The 18206-nt window shown below is 45.5% G+C and overlaps 1 protein-coding gene across 2 annotated transcripts in view; it reads left to right on the forward strand.

Moving 5' to 3' along the window:
- Window positions 1-7268, forward strand: part of LOC144142267 (venom metalloproteinase BumaMPs1-like) — a 42449-nt gene extending 35181 nt beyond the window's left edge. For both annotated transcript variants that reach the window (XM_077673634.1, XM_077673635.1), the window contains exons 11-13: window positions 2078-2216; window positions 2324-2473; window positions 6664-7268. In XM_077673634.1, the coding sequence (XP_077529760.1) occupies window positions 2078-2216; window positions 2324-2473; window positions 6664-6747 (373 nt within the window). In that variant the 3' untranslated portion in view covers window positions 6748-7268. The remainder of the gene's footprint in view (window positions 1-2077; window positions 2217-2323; window positions 2474-6663) is intronic.
- Window positions 7269-18206: the final 10938 nt, after the last annotated feature.

The raw sequence follows: 18206 nt of genomic DNA on the forward strand, positions 1-18206 counted from the left end.
GTGTTATAAAAAATGCTGTAGAGTCTGTAGCATTCGAGATGTTGCTTAAATGAACCCTTTCCTATCTTAGTGCCTGCATTCTTTTGATGGGAAAAGGAAGCTCGCATTAGGCTATAAGGCGGTTAAGGCGGTCCTTGGCTTTTAAGTGCTGAAAGGGAACAAACTGATTCCTAGGCGCCTTCTTCGTACTTAGAGTTTTGTGAATCCGGCCGCTTGGAACTTGGGCTTTCCAATTATAAAAGAAATTCCTCTATAATTTGCTGTGTGAGTGAAAGCCGCTGCAATTACTCGTGAATTTGGTCGTTGCGCCCGAAGAAATGAAGCGCTGCAACGGGTTTTGCGCTTGGAAGAGTGCTTTTGGTTATTGTTATGCCATTTGCACATTAAAAAAAGGGCAATACACTTAGTATTGTGAGACGTTCGCTCTGACTGGCTGGATGCGGATCTGCGCAAGTGCAATGCCATCTTATATTTTCCTGTGACAAAACGTGGGGAAACCAATAACGTAGTACCAAACAAGCTTCTTGGCCGCAGTACTACAAACATTATTGTGTAATTCCAGTTTTATTTTGCGCGCTGTTTTTTGCACCATTGTGGGGTTAAAGTTTGGACAAGTGCGTTAGGGCATAGCAAGGACGATGGCACGGGAACGTACACAAAAACAAGGTAGTGCGGTGTTTACGTACCGCAGCACGGCAGACGCTCCACGGACACGCTCACTCTCAGTTTAGGCATTCTCCTCCGCTTCGATTGTATTGTCCGCCGTTTGGCAAAAACGTCTGCCCAAATTAGCCTATCTAAAACAAAAAGACAAAAGACAGACAAGGTTTTTCTGTTCTCGAACTATTGTGCCAGTGTAGAATCTGGCTCACTCGGAGATAAGAAATGGCGTATTAAAACGGACGATGAGGAGTGCAATGTGACAACGGTGAATGGAATAATTTAAATAGGTCTTTCATGAATCCTGGTGTATTTACATGAATGCAAAAACTTTGCCTATTAATAAACACGCAGAAGTCTGCACTGCTTCAATGTACTTTGTTGTTCTTATCTGTGTTTTTTCTTACGGCCAACGGGTTCGTATTCTTGTACCTGGCGTGTTCGAAGGTAGTTCAGGTTGTCCAACTTAGGTTGATTCCTCATTCACATATCGTGCTTAACATTACCTGGAATTTTCTATCTAATAGGAGAAGAACTATTTGATTGGCGGCGTAGGGATTTTTTGGCTGTTAGACACCTGCTGCTATCCAAAAATGCTATGAATTTCGGCGTCACCAAATTACCACTTTATTTAAGACCACCTAAATTTTCAGTTTTACTAGCATAAACACATATTATGTAAATTAAAACGCACACAATATAAATTGCAAATATTTGAAGCTAAGCCTGCGGGAACCTATAGGCATCAAAATGTTTTTGTATCTTTTATGCAACCATTGAAAAAATGAGGCATCTAGACACACTGGGAGTAGGTAACAATTATTTGTATATGTAACTAAATGGCTGAATTTGTTTTCCATCGACAGTTAATCACTAGGCTTGTATGAATGAGTAAGCCTACATTTACGCCAATAGCCAGAATTGCCAAAATTATGCGAAACACCGCTACTGATTATAACTTTCACCCGTTCACATCAGGCACTTTATCAATGACAAGGTCAGTGTTGTATCAACCACCCACGAATTACCTTCATCATTGAAGCGATGTGTGTTCTTGCCTTTGTTGTAGTATTGATTTCATACATTGTAATAAATGGTTATACGCAGGGGATGTAAACAAAATATCACATTTGTGGTTCCTGCTCCGGGAGGTACTTTTACAAAATATTTTCCGTTAAGTGTTATTAGAGGCTAACATAGGCATTAGGTTTCATTAGAAGCCCTTGATGACGTCACTAGAAAATAGAGAGCAGGAATTCTTCGGTCTGCCGGGATGCTATCACCACCCAATGATCTCGCATCTGGCATGTTGCAAAAGACCCCGTGGTTTAGGCATTGCAATAACCGTTCATTAAACCTAGCACTGACTCTTGCATTGTGTGGTTAGCATATTCTCAGAATTTTATCGTTTTAACAGACTTCGAAAGATGTCGTGCTGGATGGTGAAAGCGAAGCAGGTGTACAATGTTACTCAAGACTATCCTGGGATGATAATAAATCAGCAAGCATACTGCCAAAAGTTATACCCCTTCGAGAAAAATGTTACCGCTGACCTTGTAAGTTGCAGTCTATACTTCGTATCTGACTTTCAGTGCCTACATTTGCCTGCATGCCACGTACTCACTCTGAAAATCTGGGCTATAGAAGTTTTCTAATGTTTCAGAATACACCGGCTCTGAAATCTCTTTGCAAGGTCCGCTGCCTATTTATGAGGTATACCAAAGAGACCTGGGGGGGCCGCGTCAGCTGGGCTTGGAGACAATACCAAGTCTTTAGAGCGGCACTTGAGTATACGACGTGTGATGCAGACAAGGTATGTGCAGTGCTCTTTTCTTTCTTAAAAACATTGGTGGGGAGATAAAAGCAACTGACCTTTTCGTAACTTGCCGATTGTTTGAACTGGGAAAAGTAAGTTCCCTAGAGAGGAAGCAGGGACGTGAGAAATGAAGCAGAGAAAGAGGCATTGAAAGCGTGCGCCTTGCAGATGGTCTTCCCTGCTGTTCGAGCATCGCCTTGCCTTGAGCAGTGTGGAATATTTGACTATTGGTCTCCCGTCGGCAAGCATAAATATTTATCTATAAAGGCATGATCGGTTCGTTATTTATTTATTTTATCTCCCCTGTTTCATGTGACATTAGTTTGTTGGCTTTGCCCTTCCACGGAAACGGAGCGTTTTATGGCCGTCTGTTATTAGTCGCAGCGAAATTGATTGATTGATTGTAGGGTTTAACGCGCCGACGCAACGCAGGCGATGAGGCGCGCCGTAGTGGAGGGCTCCGGTTTAATTTTGACCACCTGGGGATCTTTAACGTGCGCCGAAATCTCGTACACACGGGCGTTTTTGCTTTTCGCCTCCATCAGAAAAGCGGCCGCCGCGGCCGGGAATCGAACCCGCGACCTCGTGCTCAGCAGCGCAACGCCCTAGCCACTGAGCCACCGCGGCGGGTCGCAGCGAAATTACCAATGGCTGAAGAAATTTACACCACCTTCTTGACTTGGTGCCAAGCATAAATTGTGTGTACACAACCCTCCTAATATATGTCTTTTACAGCTTAGAACCATGTGAAGTGGCATACGCAAGCTAATAAAGATGTAGCAGCAGCTCTAGGATCCTATTTGTCAAGAACGTTCGTGTGCGCCTGTACATACGAGGTCTTGCATGTAACAAATGATTAAATGAAGAGTGAAGCGATGATGGATAAGGATAATATATGCGTACATAACGTTACGCCCTTTTAAAAAAACACCTGGGTCATTTTTTAGGGTGATTGAAAGTCGTGGTGCATATCTGGGTCGTTACTAAGGGCTGCCCAAAGGGACACGCGCACAAAAAATATTACTGGGAACCAATGCGTGGCCCTCCGCTAAACAACATGATTGCGTATGCTTAGACGGGTGTGAGGAAGCCGGCCTTCTTCTTACTATAGGCCCGAAGTGGAAATGGGTGGGTCTACAGAATTTCCTTTTTTTGTCTGGCTAATGGTACCGGGGTCCTGAAACCCAGCCGCCGTTCCCAAGAAAACAAAGTCCCCGGAAGGCGCACCTTTCCTAGCAGTTGTCTCCCCCCCTTCATATGTTCCTTGCAAGGTCCAGTTAAGTATCAGCTGAATTCCACGCAGTCCGCCAGGTCCTATCGTACCTCGTTTCGCGGGCATCCTTTATGCAGCCGGTAAGCAGTGTTGTGCATTGCCATCACGGTAGATTGAGCACTGCCACAGTTGCCTTGTAACCACAGGTTTCATAGTGTAGACCTTATATTCCGTGTACCCGTCATACGCTGCCTGAGGCAGGATGGGTTGTGGCACAGAGTTGATAACGGTTGTGCTTGGCGAATTGCTTAGAACGCCTTGGCTGCTGTTTCGAACTGCGCACTGGTGCAGGAGAAGAGACGTACCAAACATTACTGTGAATGAATTAGCCGAGACTGGTCCCAACTATCACTCTTGCTCTGTGACGACTACGAGTCGCGCATTGCGGTTGGGAGTGTGGTGGCTATGATGTACAGTATGGTGCGGGTTGAACACGAAGTTTCTTGAAATAAAATTTGATTGTTGTATTAGGTAATATGGTCACGGAGAAGAGGGAGGTGGCGAACCATTCTAGCCACATGTGTCATAGTGGGTGGCCTTTGCTGTATGTACAGCGTGTGCAACTAATTTGCGTTGTGGCCCATTGCGGCCCGGCCCATTGCGGCCCTTTGGTTCTCCAATATATGCAGATCAAAAAACACCAATAATAACGCCCCATTGCGCCACTTTTGTTTTTAATACATGCACATACGAAAACAGAAACAATAACAGCCAAATGCGTTTATGGTGAAATTTTGTTTAAACGCTTTTCACAGGAACTGGAAAATAAAACGTATTATGCGAAAATCGTAGTATCCAAAAAAGTTAAAAACGAGGAAAACATGCATACTCCGTGAGCAACTCACTTTTATGCAACAACATCTGGTCTATTTGAGCTGCACTTCCTGCTTTTCGACGTCGAGTAGTGAATCCTTCTGAAACGTAATAAAGAAGCTGCGGTATTCGCTTTCCGGGGCCCTGTTTTGTACTACACGCCGTATCATTCATTAAATAGGAAAAGACAGCCACGCGACGTTCGGAAGTATTCAATATCCAAGAAGAACGCGAAGTGGTGATTTTTCTCGTGTAGGACTGACCTTCAATGTTCACTCGTGCCGCTATAGGTTCCTTGAACCATGTAAGCAGAAGGTCTTTGATGTGCTGATGCTTTGCACCGACTTTGTTTTACACTGGGGCCGAAAACTTGCAGCTTCTTTCGAAGCTGCTCTTGGTTAATGACATTTGGGCTGAGCCTTGACACTGATATGACCAGCTAGCGTGCCAAGTTCACGCGCTTCCTCTTCGGGTTCTATTCGAGTTTGCCTACAATTTCCACTTTTTCTTTCGCACTGAACGCCTTGCGTTTAATCTACATTGTGACAAGCCTGGGAGCAGCATCGCGCACAGCAACAATGCAGCCAGAGAAGATGAACAAAATAGCCCCAAAACAGGAGAAGCATTACAAAACGCAGCAATAATTAAGGCAGAATGAGAACAAAGAACAGCGTGGGAAGCGCCCAGCCTGGAGAGCAGTTGAAACGAAGTGGCTGTCTGCCGATAGCATTGCGCACATTTCTTGAATATGATACGTTTTCATAGATGTTTTGATGCATCACCTGACGTAGCATAACCATTGGACAGAGCGGCCACGCCAGGCGGCGATGTTTTCGCCGCAAAACCGGCGCTACCGCGGCCTCAGAGGATCTGCAACGTGCAGATCGTGGCTTAATATGCGAAGAATAAATGTAAAATTTGCGAACAATGTCGGTGAAGGTTTAATTTCCCGGTCGTGATACCCAATTTCCGGCCAACATATGATGCTAATAAATCCACAAAAATGCTGTATTTCGAAGTACCATCGCCCAGGATTGAAATGAAAAACCTTTTAAGCCGGAAAACGTATTATGCCCAATCGCATCAAGGAGATTCCAGCGAATATATGTCAAAAGTGTAAAGGTGCAGTAACTAAACTAGTAGCCTCCTTGTAAATTGTGTCCTGGGTGCTCCGTGGTGTGGGCGAGCACCTCCTTCTCAGTGACTGGCGGAGCGAGCTTTTTCATCGGTTGCAGAGTAGTCGACCAAGTAAATGCTAGCACATTCAGCCCTAAAACTGTAGTACTATAGAAAAAGGCAGTTTTCGAGTATTGTCATTGATTATGACCTCGACTTTTTTCAAAGGGTAACGAAAGGTTAATTTGAAATCCTTTCGATATTCAGTAGCAGACAAAACGCCGTTCACCTTTTAGTCAACTTTTAAAAAAGACCTGCTTTTTATTATTTCCAACTTGAATTATATCTCTAAATTGTATGCACAAGGTACCGTATATCTCTAAATTGTATGCACAAGGTACTGCGAAGAGGTGAAATACTTCTTGCAGTTTAAATGCACGGCAGTTAGGTGCCCCTCTGTTTGAAAAACCAGCGTTGTCATGCAGCGCGTCAACTAGCCGCAGCTATAAACCGCAAAACACATTAAAAAGTGAAGTTCCTTAGCGGACTTAAGGTTGCAATTCCCATAGAAACGTTCCCCTCAACGCGAGATCAGCACCGTAGACTACACCTAAACCGCACATAAATATAAATCAACGACTTACCTCTGCTTCTCCTAAACTGGACTAGTTTAAGAGAAGTTAGATAAGTTTCGAACCTTCTGTAAGAATAAAAGCTGGTTATTTGATATTGATGATTAATTTGGTGTTGTTTCACAAGAACTACAGGAAGAATAAAAAAGTGTCCAGAATATGTCGTGTTGCATTTGACCGGCCAGCTTACATATTGTGCAAGTAAAAGGAGTTTCCGTTTACAAGTTTAGAGCAATCCTTTGATTGAAACTGCAGCCATTTGTATGCGGGTAATGAGGAGTTCTAAACAAATGAGAGTATTTTAATACATATATATTTGATAGTGTGTGTAATGAAGTGTCATTTTTCGACAGGTCTGCATCCAGGGAAGATGTGTTCCTAAGCCAACAAAGGAGCCAATTACGACGCCCAAAGGAAATAATAAAACGGCCCAATAACGAAATAAAATGAATAGGCTACCTCACAAATTTCAATTGCCTACGCAGCAGTACAACTTCAACTATTATAAAAAATATTCACAATTAACCTTTTAGAGTGCTTTATGCAGGATTAGTGCAGTCAGGCGGATTTCAAAATGTCCACAGCCTCACAAAATAGCACAATACAACAGCGATACTCCAACACGTCAAGCCAAACGGAGTTCGCCAGTAGACACATTTTCGGTTCGTTTAAATCGTGATGACGTTTCACAGTACTACATAACTTAAAACCCTTAGAGAGTAAAAAACAGGGTGCTCCTCACATTACCACCTCAAAGAGACGTAGTAGTAACCCCGAATGAGGGACCTAATATTTTCGAACAACAGTGGTATATTCCTAGTGCACTAAGCTTGGCATGTTAAGGATTCTTCAGGGAACCTAGGCCTACTCACTTACCCTGAAGGGCCAGGCGTAGTGCCTCCTCCTGCTGCTTGCAATTCCCCTTGCAATAGCTAATAAAGTCTTCTTTACTACACAGCGTTTGCGTGTATTTATTTCGTTCCCGCGCTTTCTCATGATCGATTTCCAAGCCGCAGATATGTCGAAAATCCCCTCTGAGAATCTACTTGTCAGTGACATAGGACCCGGCGCGAATCACTTGGACAGCCTGAGTGGTGACACGTATGGCACTTCTTCCCAAAATTAGCATTCCTCGTTGATGGGCTACCCCTGTATTTCTCGCTTGTTGCCACGTGCACCTTTTCTTAAGAGCCGTAGTACCCTGTCACCGTACCAAGCACTGTTCTCTGCGATCCTTTTTTGGTTCCATCGACTGGGATAGATCAAGTCAATATTTTTAAGGTGGAAGGCCAAATTGTCTAGGTGCCAAGCACGCGCGTTACGGGCTAACCGAAATAAGATTTCATTTGATTGTAGGGTTTAACGCGCCGATGCAATACAGGTGATGAGGGCCACCTAGTGGAGGGCTCCGTACTTATTTTGACCACCTCGGAATTTTTAACGTGTACCGAAATCTCGTACACACGGCCGTTTTTGCTTTTCGCCTTCACCAGAAAAGCGGCCGCCGCGGCCGGGACATTCGGGAGGAACAAAAAAAATTGGGGCAGCTTGCACTAGATGTGCAAGGCTGGAGAAACAGCGGACGTGGCGGCCGCTGTTTCTTCGTCGGAGACGTGCCTGTGCATCCTCCTCCTCCTGCTCCTCCTCCTTCTCCTCCTCCTCCTCATCACCATCATCGCCACCACCACCACCCGCACCACCATCACCATCATCATCATCATCAGAAGCAGCGGCAGCAGGAGAACATTAAAGCCTTTTTAAGTGCAATGCACTTCTTAAGCGACCCTGAACCTGCATCCACCGGCGATGTCCGCGCACGTGGAGATGGGCGCGCGCAGCCTAGCCGCTGACATGGCACATACCCACGTGGGGGATTGGCCAAGAATCGGGCGTGAGAAGGGCTAATGCACCTGCTTAAAGGAGTACTGACACGAAATTTCAAAGCTGAGATCCGCTCTAGCAATCAAGTACAACGACAACACAAATAGGTGTCTGTGAATAAATGCATCTTTCTTTCTTTGCAGTTGTGTGTGTGTGTGTGTGTGATCTCTCTTTCGCGAACATTACCGAACAGCGCAAACTCAACTCGTGCATTCGCACTTTCACATTCTTCCCCTCTGGGAAATGCGGGGAATTTTTAGCTTTTAGCCAAGTAGCCACAAGCTCATCCTCTCCACCCCTCTCCGGTTTCCCTCGCGTCGACTTCTAGCGCTGTCCGCCATGATCTTCCTAGCCCGCCGTACCTTCACGTACGCAACGCACATCGGCAGCGTTTGGCGCTGTGTTTTTGAAGCAAAGCTTTACTACTTTCGTCCAGCGATTTCATAGAGGACGCGCAAGGTCCACTTTTGCCGGGAGACACACCTGCGGCGATACACCCCACTAAGCGCATCGTGTGACTCACCGGGCCAGCTGTTGGCGACTGCGGGCGCCGACAGCGGTCGCCGCCGCCGCTGCCGACGAGGCAGCCGACCACCCCCGCAGCCTGCCATTTCATGCAGCGCTGGGTCGTTTCGGGCAACGTGACTCGTCTCGCATCCGGCGAAAAGGAACGCCGTGTTCGCCATGAATGAACGCAGCGTTCGTCCGGCTTCCTCCTGTGAGTGTTGAACGGAACCAAACGGCTTTGAGACGTGGTCGGAAATACATCTAAATCAAAGGTTACCAAGCGAAATCAAGACTCAATCGAAGCGAAGCTTTTGCTTTGCATATCCAAAAATTAGCTGAGCTAAGCCGTCACCATTTTTCCAGTAGCAGGAATTTCCTCATCAGCTCTGCATTGTAGAATTCAGCAGTAACAATAATTTGGGCCACAGTATCTAGAAAGAAACCAAGTGCCGAATACATACACGGTGACTGACCACTGTTAGTGATTGCACCCTTAATAATCGCGTATCGACGCGGGGCTACTGCACTTTGGTGGGGACTCAGACTCAAGTGTGTTCTCAGTACATGGAAATCACAGCAGTTTTAAGGCTCCTGATTGTGATTTGAGTTCCTCATCTTTAGAGGAAAAATGACTCACGCCTCTTTATCAACTGTCGCTAAAACGAGATGGACGAATTCCGCTTCATCCATGTATGTCCCTTCCCTTTCACGTCCTCCATTTTTTAGCCCGCCCATCTAAAAATATTGAAAGTTAGAGACACTTCATGGTTGTGGTTAAGGTACGTGCTGCCGCGTTTTCGAATGGGGACTTGAGAAGTTAGACATGGTTCAGGTATCGGGATATGCAGTGTATCCATGCCAAAAATTATAGTGTGGCAATTACTCTACATGCAAAAGTTTCCTATTTGTGAAAGTAGCAAATCAAAACAAGCTACTCCCAATAAGTGCACCGTTTCAGAATATAAATCCCACCGCAGTCGAAAATATATTCCTTGAACGTGTACTTCCAAAAGCAGTGCCGATCAAAGCCTTGCTCATCTTGCGTGTATGCGCCCTTAACGACGTTTTGGTTTCCAGGGTAACAACATAGGACCGTATTCCCCGGCAGTCACTAAGCTCTTACGAAATACTAGTAGCCCCGTCTACATAATCACGACATAGGCAGGTCAGCGCTCACTAGGTGGATGTGGCTACGGATTAATATACAGTGGCCGACCGATTTTTCAGACCTTGTGGTGAACGAAAGATAGTCCGAATAAAAAGAGCAGTCCAAAAAATCCGCCAGTCGCAAAACAAACTTTCTTGCATTTAAATAGGACTGAAAAATTGGCGAGTGGTTCTCTTCATGTGCTTGCATCTCTGCAAGCGTCCTTTTTCTTCGTAAACATTGCATAACAACGCCAAAGCGTTGGCAATGTAACCCGCCGCGGTGGCTCAGTGGCTAAGGTGTTGTGCTGCTGAATACGAGGTCGCGGTTTCGATTCCCGGCCGTGGCGGCACCCTTTGTGATTGAGACGAAAAGCCAAAACGCCCGTGTGTACGACATTTAGGCGCACGTTAAAGATCCCCATGTGGTTAAAATTAATCCGTAGTCCTCCACTCCGGCACGCCTCATTGCCTGCGTTGCGTCGGCGCGTTAAACCCTTCAATCAATCAATCGTTGGCATTGTATGGCCACGTATGACCTGTTTCCGGTTTTCTAGATTGCTTCGCGAGAGACTACATGGCGTCCAAGATGAACGTTTGTTACCCCGGTGGGAATCAAGCCAACCCCAACCAATCCGAAGCTAGTTAGGGGGCCTAAATTTCAAAATGGTGTCGTCCTAGAGTCGCGCCGTGGCTCTGTCACGAGACATTGTGTCCGGAAAATCGAACTTCTGGCTTTATTTTGCCCAAAATATCTGTTTTTCATATACATTACTCCTATGGCACAAGTGGCGGTTCCTTGGGGAAGTTAGGAACATCCTGCACAGCCGAATATTCGGAGTCCGAAACAACGGTCGGCTACTGTATGCCTCACTATCCAACCTCTCGATGGTTTCGGTTTTCCATGCCTGTCTCGTCGTCTGCTTCCCGTCTACTCCAATCGGTGTTCGTACCTGCCGTGTCGCTGCGCAATCCTAGCTATACAGTGGCTGTTTGCAGAGTTTTTAAATAACCCAAATGGCTCATATATGGCTCGAATTCGCGATAAAATTGCCGGCGTATGGCGTGTGGCGTGTGCATTACGGAAGGAGTCGGCGATGACAGACTACAGCTTACAGGCAGTCCCGTTGAATCGACGCCTCCCTGGCACGCACGGCGACAAAAAAGTGTATTTTCCTCCCTCCGTCTTCGCGAACAACCGCGCTTTGGCTGAGGGTGTGAAAAAAAAAGTAAAAAACCAGAGGCCGAAGACCCCATCACTCGCTCACCTTGCTCCCTCTTCTCTCTACGGCTAACACTACCTAACCGACCTACCTTAATTATGTAGAATGATCCTCTAGTTTTGCTTGTTTTTACAATCAAAAGTGGAGTCCATATCAGTGTGGAGGGGACGCTATGCTCATCCTGCCAGTGTAGGAGACGAAGCTGTATGGGGCCGACCGTTAGAGCCGCGAAGCTGTCGCCAAAGTTAAAAAAAATGTTTTTAAGCTGTTCGTTCAGTAGCCGCATTGGCAATTTTATTGAGGTGCTACGAGTTACCATGTTTCTTCAGCGTATGCTTTTTGCTATCAGTTACAACCAGTAGTTTGGAGGCAAAGATCGTTGTTGCAAACACGTATCTTTAAGTGCAAGTTTTCCCAACGGAAACAAGCGTCAGCCGATGAAGATTTTATTGCGGAAGAAGGGAGTTCTACTTAGGCGAGTGTTCGGATGCAGTGCTGTGTGAGTGGCACAGGTCGCTGTGCAAATAGCCTTCTCTTGGCAGCTTATTGTGAGCTCGTTCCTGGTTGGAATACTTAAATATTTACGCGAGCATTCAGGTTGATGAAAGATAACACGGAAGATTTTGTATGGTTTCCAAGTGTTGTGTATCTTTATTAGCTACCTGCGATCGTAATAAATAGTCATGTTTTAGTTATAACTTATTCCGGCAGCGTTGGTGTCAGCCATCTGCTCGTTGCTCGTTGCTCGTCAGCCATCCTGCTTTTAGTTTTGTTTAAAAAAAAAGAATTGGTGCAGATTTAGCCAGGTAAATAAGCTACAACGGTGAACGCCCGAGAAGCTGCAAGCATTATCTCCGGCTGGAAGCGAAAAAGGGACAACATGCACTGCAGATGTTTAAGCGACCCGACCCGCCTGAGATTCTAATTCATTCTCTGCTCGCGGATGTTGCTATCGGTAAGGCGTGCCCCCGCCGGGTTCGAACCCTATCGCCCGTGAAAGGTGAGGCTACTTACTGCAGGGGTTATCTGACTAATCTGAACTTGTGCATTTTCCGCTCACTGCGAGCCGCCTTTGATAAATAATCAGTGCGTCATGAGCGCATAGCTCTACCCTTGTTATGTTTGTGCCAGGTGGAGCCGCTCCGACGTTTGGCCATTCGGGCAGGAAGGCTACTCGAGACAGCTGAAGGAAGCGAGTGTGTATTTCACCCTAGATTGGCGCGTGGAGGGAGAGAAGAGACTAAGATGTACGTTATCTTCATACGCGCTGAGATGAAGTCTGCCGCATGAGCGGGTCTCCAGCCGGGCAGCCCCTCTCGCGCGATATTTGAAACGCCACTGGTCGCTGCTTTGTTCACGGCCAGCGTGAAGTCTGGGTGCCCGGTGTAGATAGAAAGAACGGCCGCCAGAGCGGGGAAAATTATTTCTCGTTTGGTTGGTGGCCCGTAATAAAAGTCAAAGCCAGCCTCCTCGGTCAAAGATACGTTCTCGGTGGTCGGCCATGGCTTGGTGACGTAAAAGCTACAGTTGCATGATCGCACCTGTGCCTCGCTACTTTTTTGTGACGCGATGTCTACGTCACAAAAATATGAAAGGGAAGGGGGAGAGAGAAAGGCCAGCTTTCTTTGCGCATTTCTTAAGAAATACTGCATCGTTCCTCGTCGAACAAATGCTGAGGGTGCTAAGAAACGAATGATCTCTTAGTTAAAACAAAATTTCATTCAGCCGTTAGTGTGTCTTTAAACATTGGCCGAGCTAGTTAGCCCTGTTGACCCAAAAACGGCCGCCATATTTTGTGACTACCAAAACAAGCCCCAAGCCCAACTAAATGCTTCCTGTTAGTATACCCTAGTATAGTACAGTATACCCTATACTATACTATACTAAACTAGTATACACTAGTTACTATACCCTAGTCGTTAGTATACCCTAATCACGGCGTCTGAATACTAGCAACGCTAGTTATGTCTACTAGGGATGGTTGCGTGTTGTACTGATTTAGTGAAGTAGGCTAGTCGGCCGCTAGTCAGGCGTTAGTCTGGGGACGCGAATAGGGGCCATCAACTCTATACTATTGTTAAGGAGTAATGCTGGCTGATCATACTATTCTTCTTCTGAGTGATTATTTACTTGCCACTTTAAAAGGAATGCAGCTAAACTTCATTGGAGCAGAAATTTCAGTTACTTTTCGGTACATATAATTCTGCCTAAAATGTGAATTTGTTTTCTGGTTTATGATTCTTTCTAATATTGTCGTGTTTGGGGTGCATCAGATGTTGCTGCAAGGTATACTTATGTAACTTTACCTGCTCTACCACACGTGCTGACATTAAAAATTTTAGAACATTGCGATTTTTTCAGAAAGCTAGTAAAACCGTCATACACTGAAAATGATTTGTATGCATAGGGCTTCTAATTTACATTCTCATTAAAGGGACACTTAAGTGAACTTTTCAAGGTCTCGTTTTTGCTTGCACTGCGTAGACTGGCTCAAATTAACACACTTTTCATCGTTTATCCGGTTTATAAGTCGGTAAATATTTTATGAAGCCCCAAGGAAGAAAAACTACCATGAGCGCTTTGCGGCGGGCGCACAAACTAAATGTTGTTACGTCGGGAGGAGGTGCACCGTGATTGGACGATGTCCAAGATTGGCATACAAACAAGTTTCTGGTACCGTTAAGCAAAACAACATGCTTGACATCCGACGTTATCTTTGGACGGGCATTCTCGATATCTCAATAATCATGAAACCGCGCTTCCGCCGTGTTGTCGGCTGCAAAATGCCTGAGATCAGCCTCCCAGTACGGCTTGGAATTGTAGCAATCACTAGTCGAGGCCCACGCAATGGATGAACACCCTCCGCGTCCCCGCAGACGCTCAAATGCCATGCGCTTTCCATCCATATTTGGAGCTTGCCTCACTCATGCGTGTATCGTAAAAAGCGTGTTCGCACCAGGCCGAAGGTCGGCTGATTCTGGCCTGTCCCCACTGCCCGCAAGCAGTCAGTAGTTATGGCAACAACACGCTAACGAGAACTCGCTAGCGCGTCAGTGGCACTCTGCGAGCGTTCTGCAAACTCGCTCGTGGAGCAGTGCACGTTAAGGCCCAAAGATGGTGACCTCAGTATAGAAAACATCGGCCGAAAACGAAAAAAATTAAATTACAAAAAAGAGAACGTACCCTCGGGGTTTCGAACTTGCGACTTTCAAAACCACCTACCTAGCGACCGAGACCACTTGGCCACGGGCCAGCGCTGCTGGCATTAGAAATATAAGGTTTATAACGTATAACCAGTTTACACTTTTATTTAGTTTTAGAATTTCAAGCAGCTCAGGTGAATTTTTGCTGTATAGCGCTCGTGCAGTTAGTGTCCCCCAAAATTGCACAATATCTCACGTCTAGCAATTCCAATTCTTAGCCGGAAAAGCGTTCGCAGATGTGTGGTCGTGGTGCTGACCGCTGTGCGTGTTCACCCAGCTCAAAAAAGTGGTTCCTGCTACCTAGTGTTAAGCTGTACGGTAAAAGTTTCAGTTCATTGAATTTTATTATTACCTATGTTGAATTTTTCGACTCTTCTCCCCCCTTTCAAGTGGCCTTATATTTTCGTACTGGCGTACCAGTCAGCGAAGCGTCGCATGTGCGCTTGTGCAGCGCTTGTATGGAGCGACCTGGACTTGGAGCTAGATACAGTGTACAAAGTAAAGACAGGCACATTCTTCCATTCACCAACGTGTCGTGGCTTCGTTTCAACTAGCGAACGAATGGCGACGACCCGTCGTTGGCCGGCGGACTAAACGCTGGGCCCACTGACTCTGTCGGAAGGTCGGCGAGCCGTGCAGTAGCGCATGCAAGCCACGTCATTTCCTCCTGACGTCACTGGAAACGCCACACAAAATGGGTGAGGATGCAGAGAGGAGGACAAAATTTTCGAATTGATTTTTTTACTAAATAAATTCGTGTAAACGCACTCAGAGGGGCCGAAACATGACCTATGAACTCCGGACTACAATTTGCCCTAGTAATACTGCAATGTGTACAAATCACTTCGGTGTCCATTTAAGGGAGTAAATTTCATCGAAGTGGAACAGTTAGCTGATTATCGAGTAATGTGCATTGAATCGAACCAAATACAACCAATGGGTTTCACCTTCAACGCAAATTATGGGGAAAAATTTAAATAACAATAACTAGCATGAGAAGCGACTGCGGGGCGCGAAATGCAGGTTGTGGTACCGTAGCTGCCAAATCTGTGGGCGCAGTAATGCGCGATAGAACATGCTGTTCAACACAATTCATGCACTTCGTTTAACAAATGAGAACTGTTGTCTACAAAATTAAAGAAATTTCCAAGACCATCCCGTGATGGTTTAGAAATTTTAATTAATGTACAGTGGAGCAAGATTTCAGCAACTGTAAGGAGTCCGAGGAAAGTGTTGTTATTGCTTTCCACATTACGTTACAGAGCGATTAACATCGAAAGAAAACAAGACTACGAAGAAGCACACAGAACTATCGCTCAGATATGTACAAACTGGCCCGCTTGCAATCAATGTTATACCGGCAACAATTTATGCAAAGAAATTTATCCGGTAATCATGGTATAGAACCTATTACTTTTAGCTGTTGCTCGTTTGACCTTGTCCAGCAGGAAATTGTGAAGCTCATCTGTACTGACGTCGATATTTACATTTGTTTTTGATGCTGCAGTCTCTAAACTGTGGTGTGCACCTGCAGTCCTTTAAACGTAGAGCGTGCCTAGTGCCCGTCCTTGCGCTCAGTGAGTTGGCGTGCTCCATTAACGGTCGTTGAGACAGCGTCGTGGCAGCACACCGTATTATTTTCCACACCACAGTGGTACATGGTACACGGCGGTTTCTTTACACTTCACAGAGAGTTTAACAGAAATAATAGTTGACTAACGCGTATAGCTGCATTTTCTGGTTCATAGTGGCTAGAAATACACAACCAGTGCGAAAAAATCAACTACCTCTATCGGAAACACAGTGGGGGAGCGCGAGGCTTTCCAAAATCAAGTCCTCCGCAACCAAATGACCCCAGAAGGAAGCGGACCCTATTTACTTATGATGGTGACTATGTCTGTAACGCGATTCCAACCTTACGTCTATGGTAAGGTGGTTAATATCCATCCATTCGCCACTAATGCGGACATTACACGTTTTTTACTAGCGTTCAATCGTCGTCGTCGTTAGACGGAGGGTCCTTTTTTTGTCTAATTTTTCACGTTCATGCACCCCACTACAAATCCAAACTGCTTCGACCATGCCGGAATTCTGCAGTAGAATAGACGTCGGCTTCATAACACCAGGGACCCAATTCGATCTCCAGCTCGGGAAGCGTGTTAATGTTTATTCACTTCACCCACAATAATCATCATCGTCAGAAAAAGTTCGTTTCTGGCAGTGCGTTTTGGGATGGTTTACAGACGACATCAGTGAGACGCTGAGCGCTTCGCTTTAAAAAGACGCTGGACACAGAAAGAAACCCATAGGACAGCCACTTGTACCCAGGTGAGATCATGTGCTGAATTAAGGGCAAAGCATTGCTACAAAGTGCGACGACAGCTCGTTTTCAGTGTATTGCGGAAGCACACGTTGGCGATTCTGCGTTTTACTAGTTTTGAGTTCGCGGAATCAAACGGCAAAAGGCCTTTGTTTTGAAAGTGGTTCACACATCCAACGCAGGCGTTCTTCGTTCTTAAAAGTTTCTCCAATATCAAGAAACCCTAGGGGGTTTCTTGATAAGAGAATCTACCTCTTCAGTGGTGGTTTCTGAGAAGTACCCCCGGCGGGTAGTTCACTCACGGAGTTTAGTTCTTCAGAGCAATCTTTAAAAACCGTGATAATGTTATCTGCAACGCGGCGTATCACTTCGTTAACGTGAAGGTTTTAAATTATCTGAAAATTGTCGACAAACATAAAAACCGTAATACATTGTGCGTCGTCAGGGGCTTCTTGTAGCGTGTGGTGAAATCTGACTAAAAAGGTATGACGGAAAACAAGCGGTGAGCAAAACCTTATTCGTATGCTTCCTTTTTGCACAAAGGACTTGTTGTCTAATTTGACCCCTTTGTATAAAACTATACTGTTAAAAGTTGTGGAAAAGCTTCTACAGCTATGCAACACCAGTTTGAAATGCAACCGTCCTACATTCTCCAATGAGTTGACGCACTTCCAAGAAAAGTGTAGTGTTAGGAATGCAGTCAAAGAAATCCTCAATGTCCACTGAGGATGCCGCATTGCACCTTAAAAGTCATCAGTTGAACATTGTACAAGAATTACGGAGCTTCTTATCGAAAACGGGACATCAGGTTTCAGAAGTCTGAGTGATTGTTTTAGAAGTTTCCCGATCACATTTTGCAACAAACTTGTTTCATGACAAGAGCCCTGAATGGAATGGGTATACAGGGTTGCGGGTCTTCCCTGCAAAAAAAAAAGGGGGGGGATGTCTTCCTTCCGCTTGTTAACTTCGCTCTCCAACTTCAGAAAGATCTCTATACTCTGCGCATTGAGGGCATCTGCTTTTTTTTTCATGAGTTGCGCATCAGCAGATCTAAACAGTTTTCTTATTGTCTGAGATGGGCGGTTCTTGTGGCCTTTTTCTGTGTGCGCCACCATTTTTCACTCGTTTTGTATTTTCAGCATAGCATCAGTTTTCACCTGTCCTGCATCATGCTCTTTGCGCCATGTGTTCGCGATATAGCTGACAGAAGGAGTAGGCCTCAGGTGTAGTTTGGCGGCATTTAAGGTCGCGCGTCGCGGTGAGTCGACCGTTGTGAATCTACGCTCGTGCTTGATCTGTACACCAAATGTTAGTCCCCGTTATTTTTTCTTATAATTTATTCTTCTTTGAACTCGATGGACGATTTGTAAAGAGGACCTAGACCATCGGGGACGACAATGTATTCTAGGTAACATGACTAGAATTGCAAATTGCACAGTGTTTACTGCTCATCATTTACTGCAGTGTTTACTGCAGTGTTTACTGCAAACATTAGTAAAAAGCTGCATGTTACTACGCGTTGGAAACGTTGGCCTTAAGTTGTCACCCCTTTGTCTCTTCTTGTTTAACCGCATGCATGGCCGTCAGAAGAAGGGCGCAAACGGGACACTTGCCCA

The sequence above is a fragment of the Haemaphysalis longicornis genome, unplaced genomic scaffold, assembly GCF_048455015.1.
Source record: "Haemaphysalis longicornis isolate Haplotype H1 unplaced genomic scaffold, Haemaphysalis longicornis Haplotype H1 scaffold_6, whole genome shotgun sequence".
Classification (NCBI taxonomy): domain Eukaryota; kingdom Metazoa; phylum Arthropoda; class Arachnida; order Ixodida; family Ixodidae; genus Haemaphysalis; species Haemaphysalis longicornis.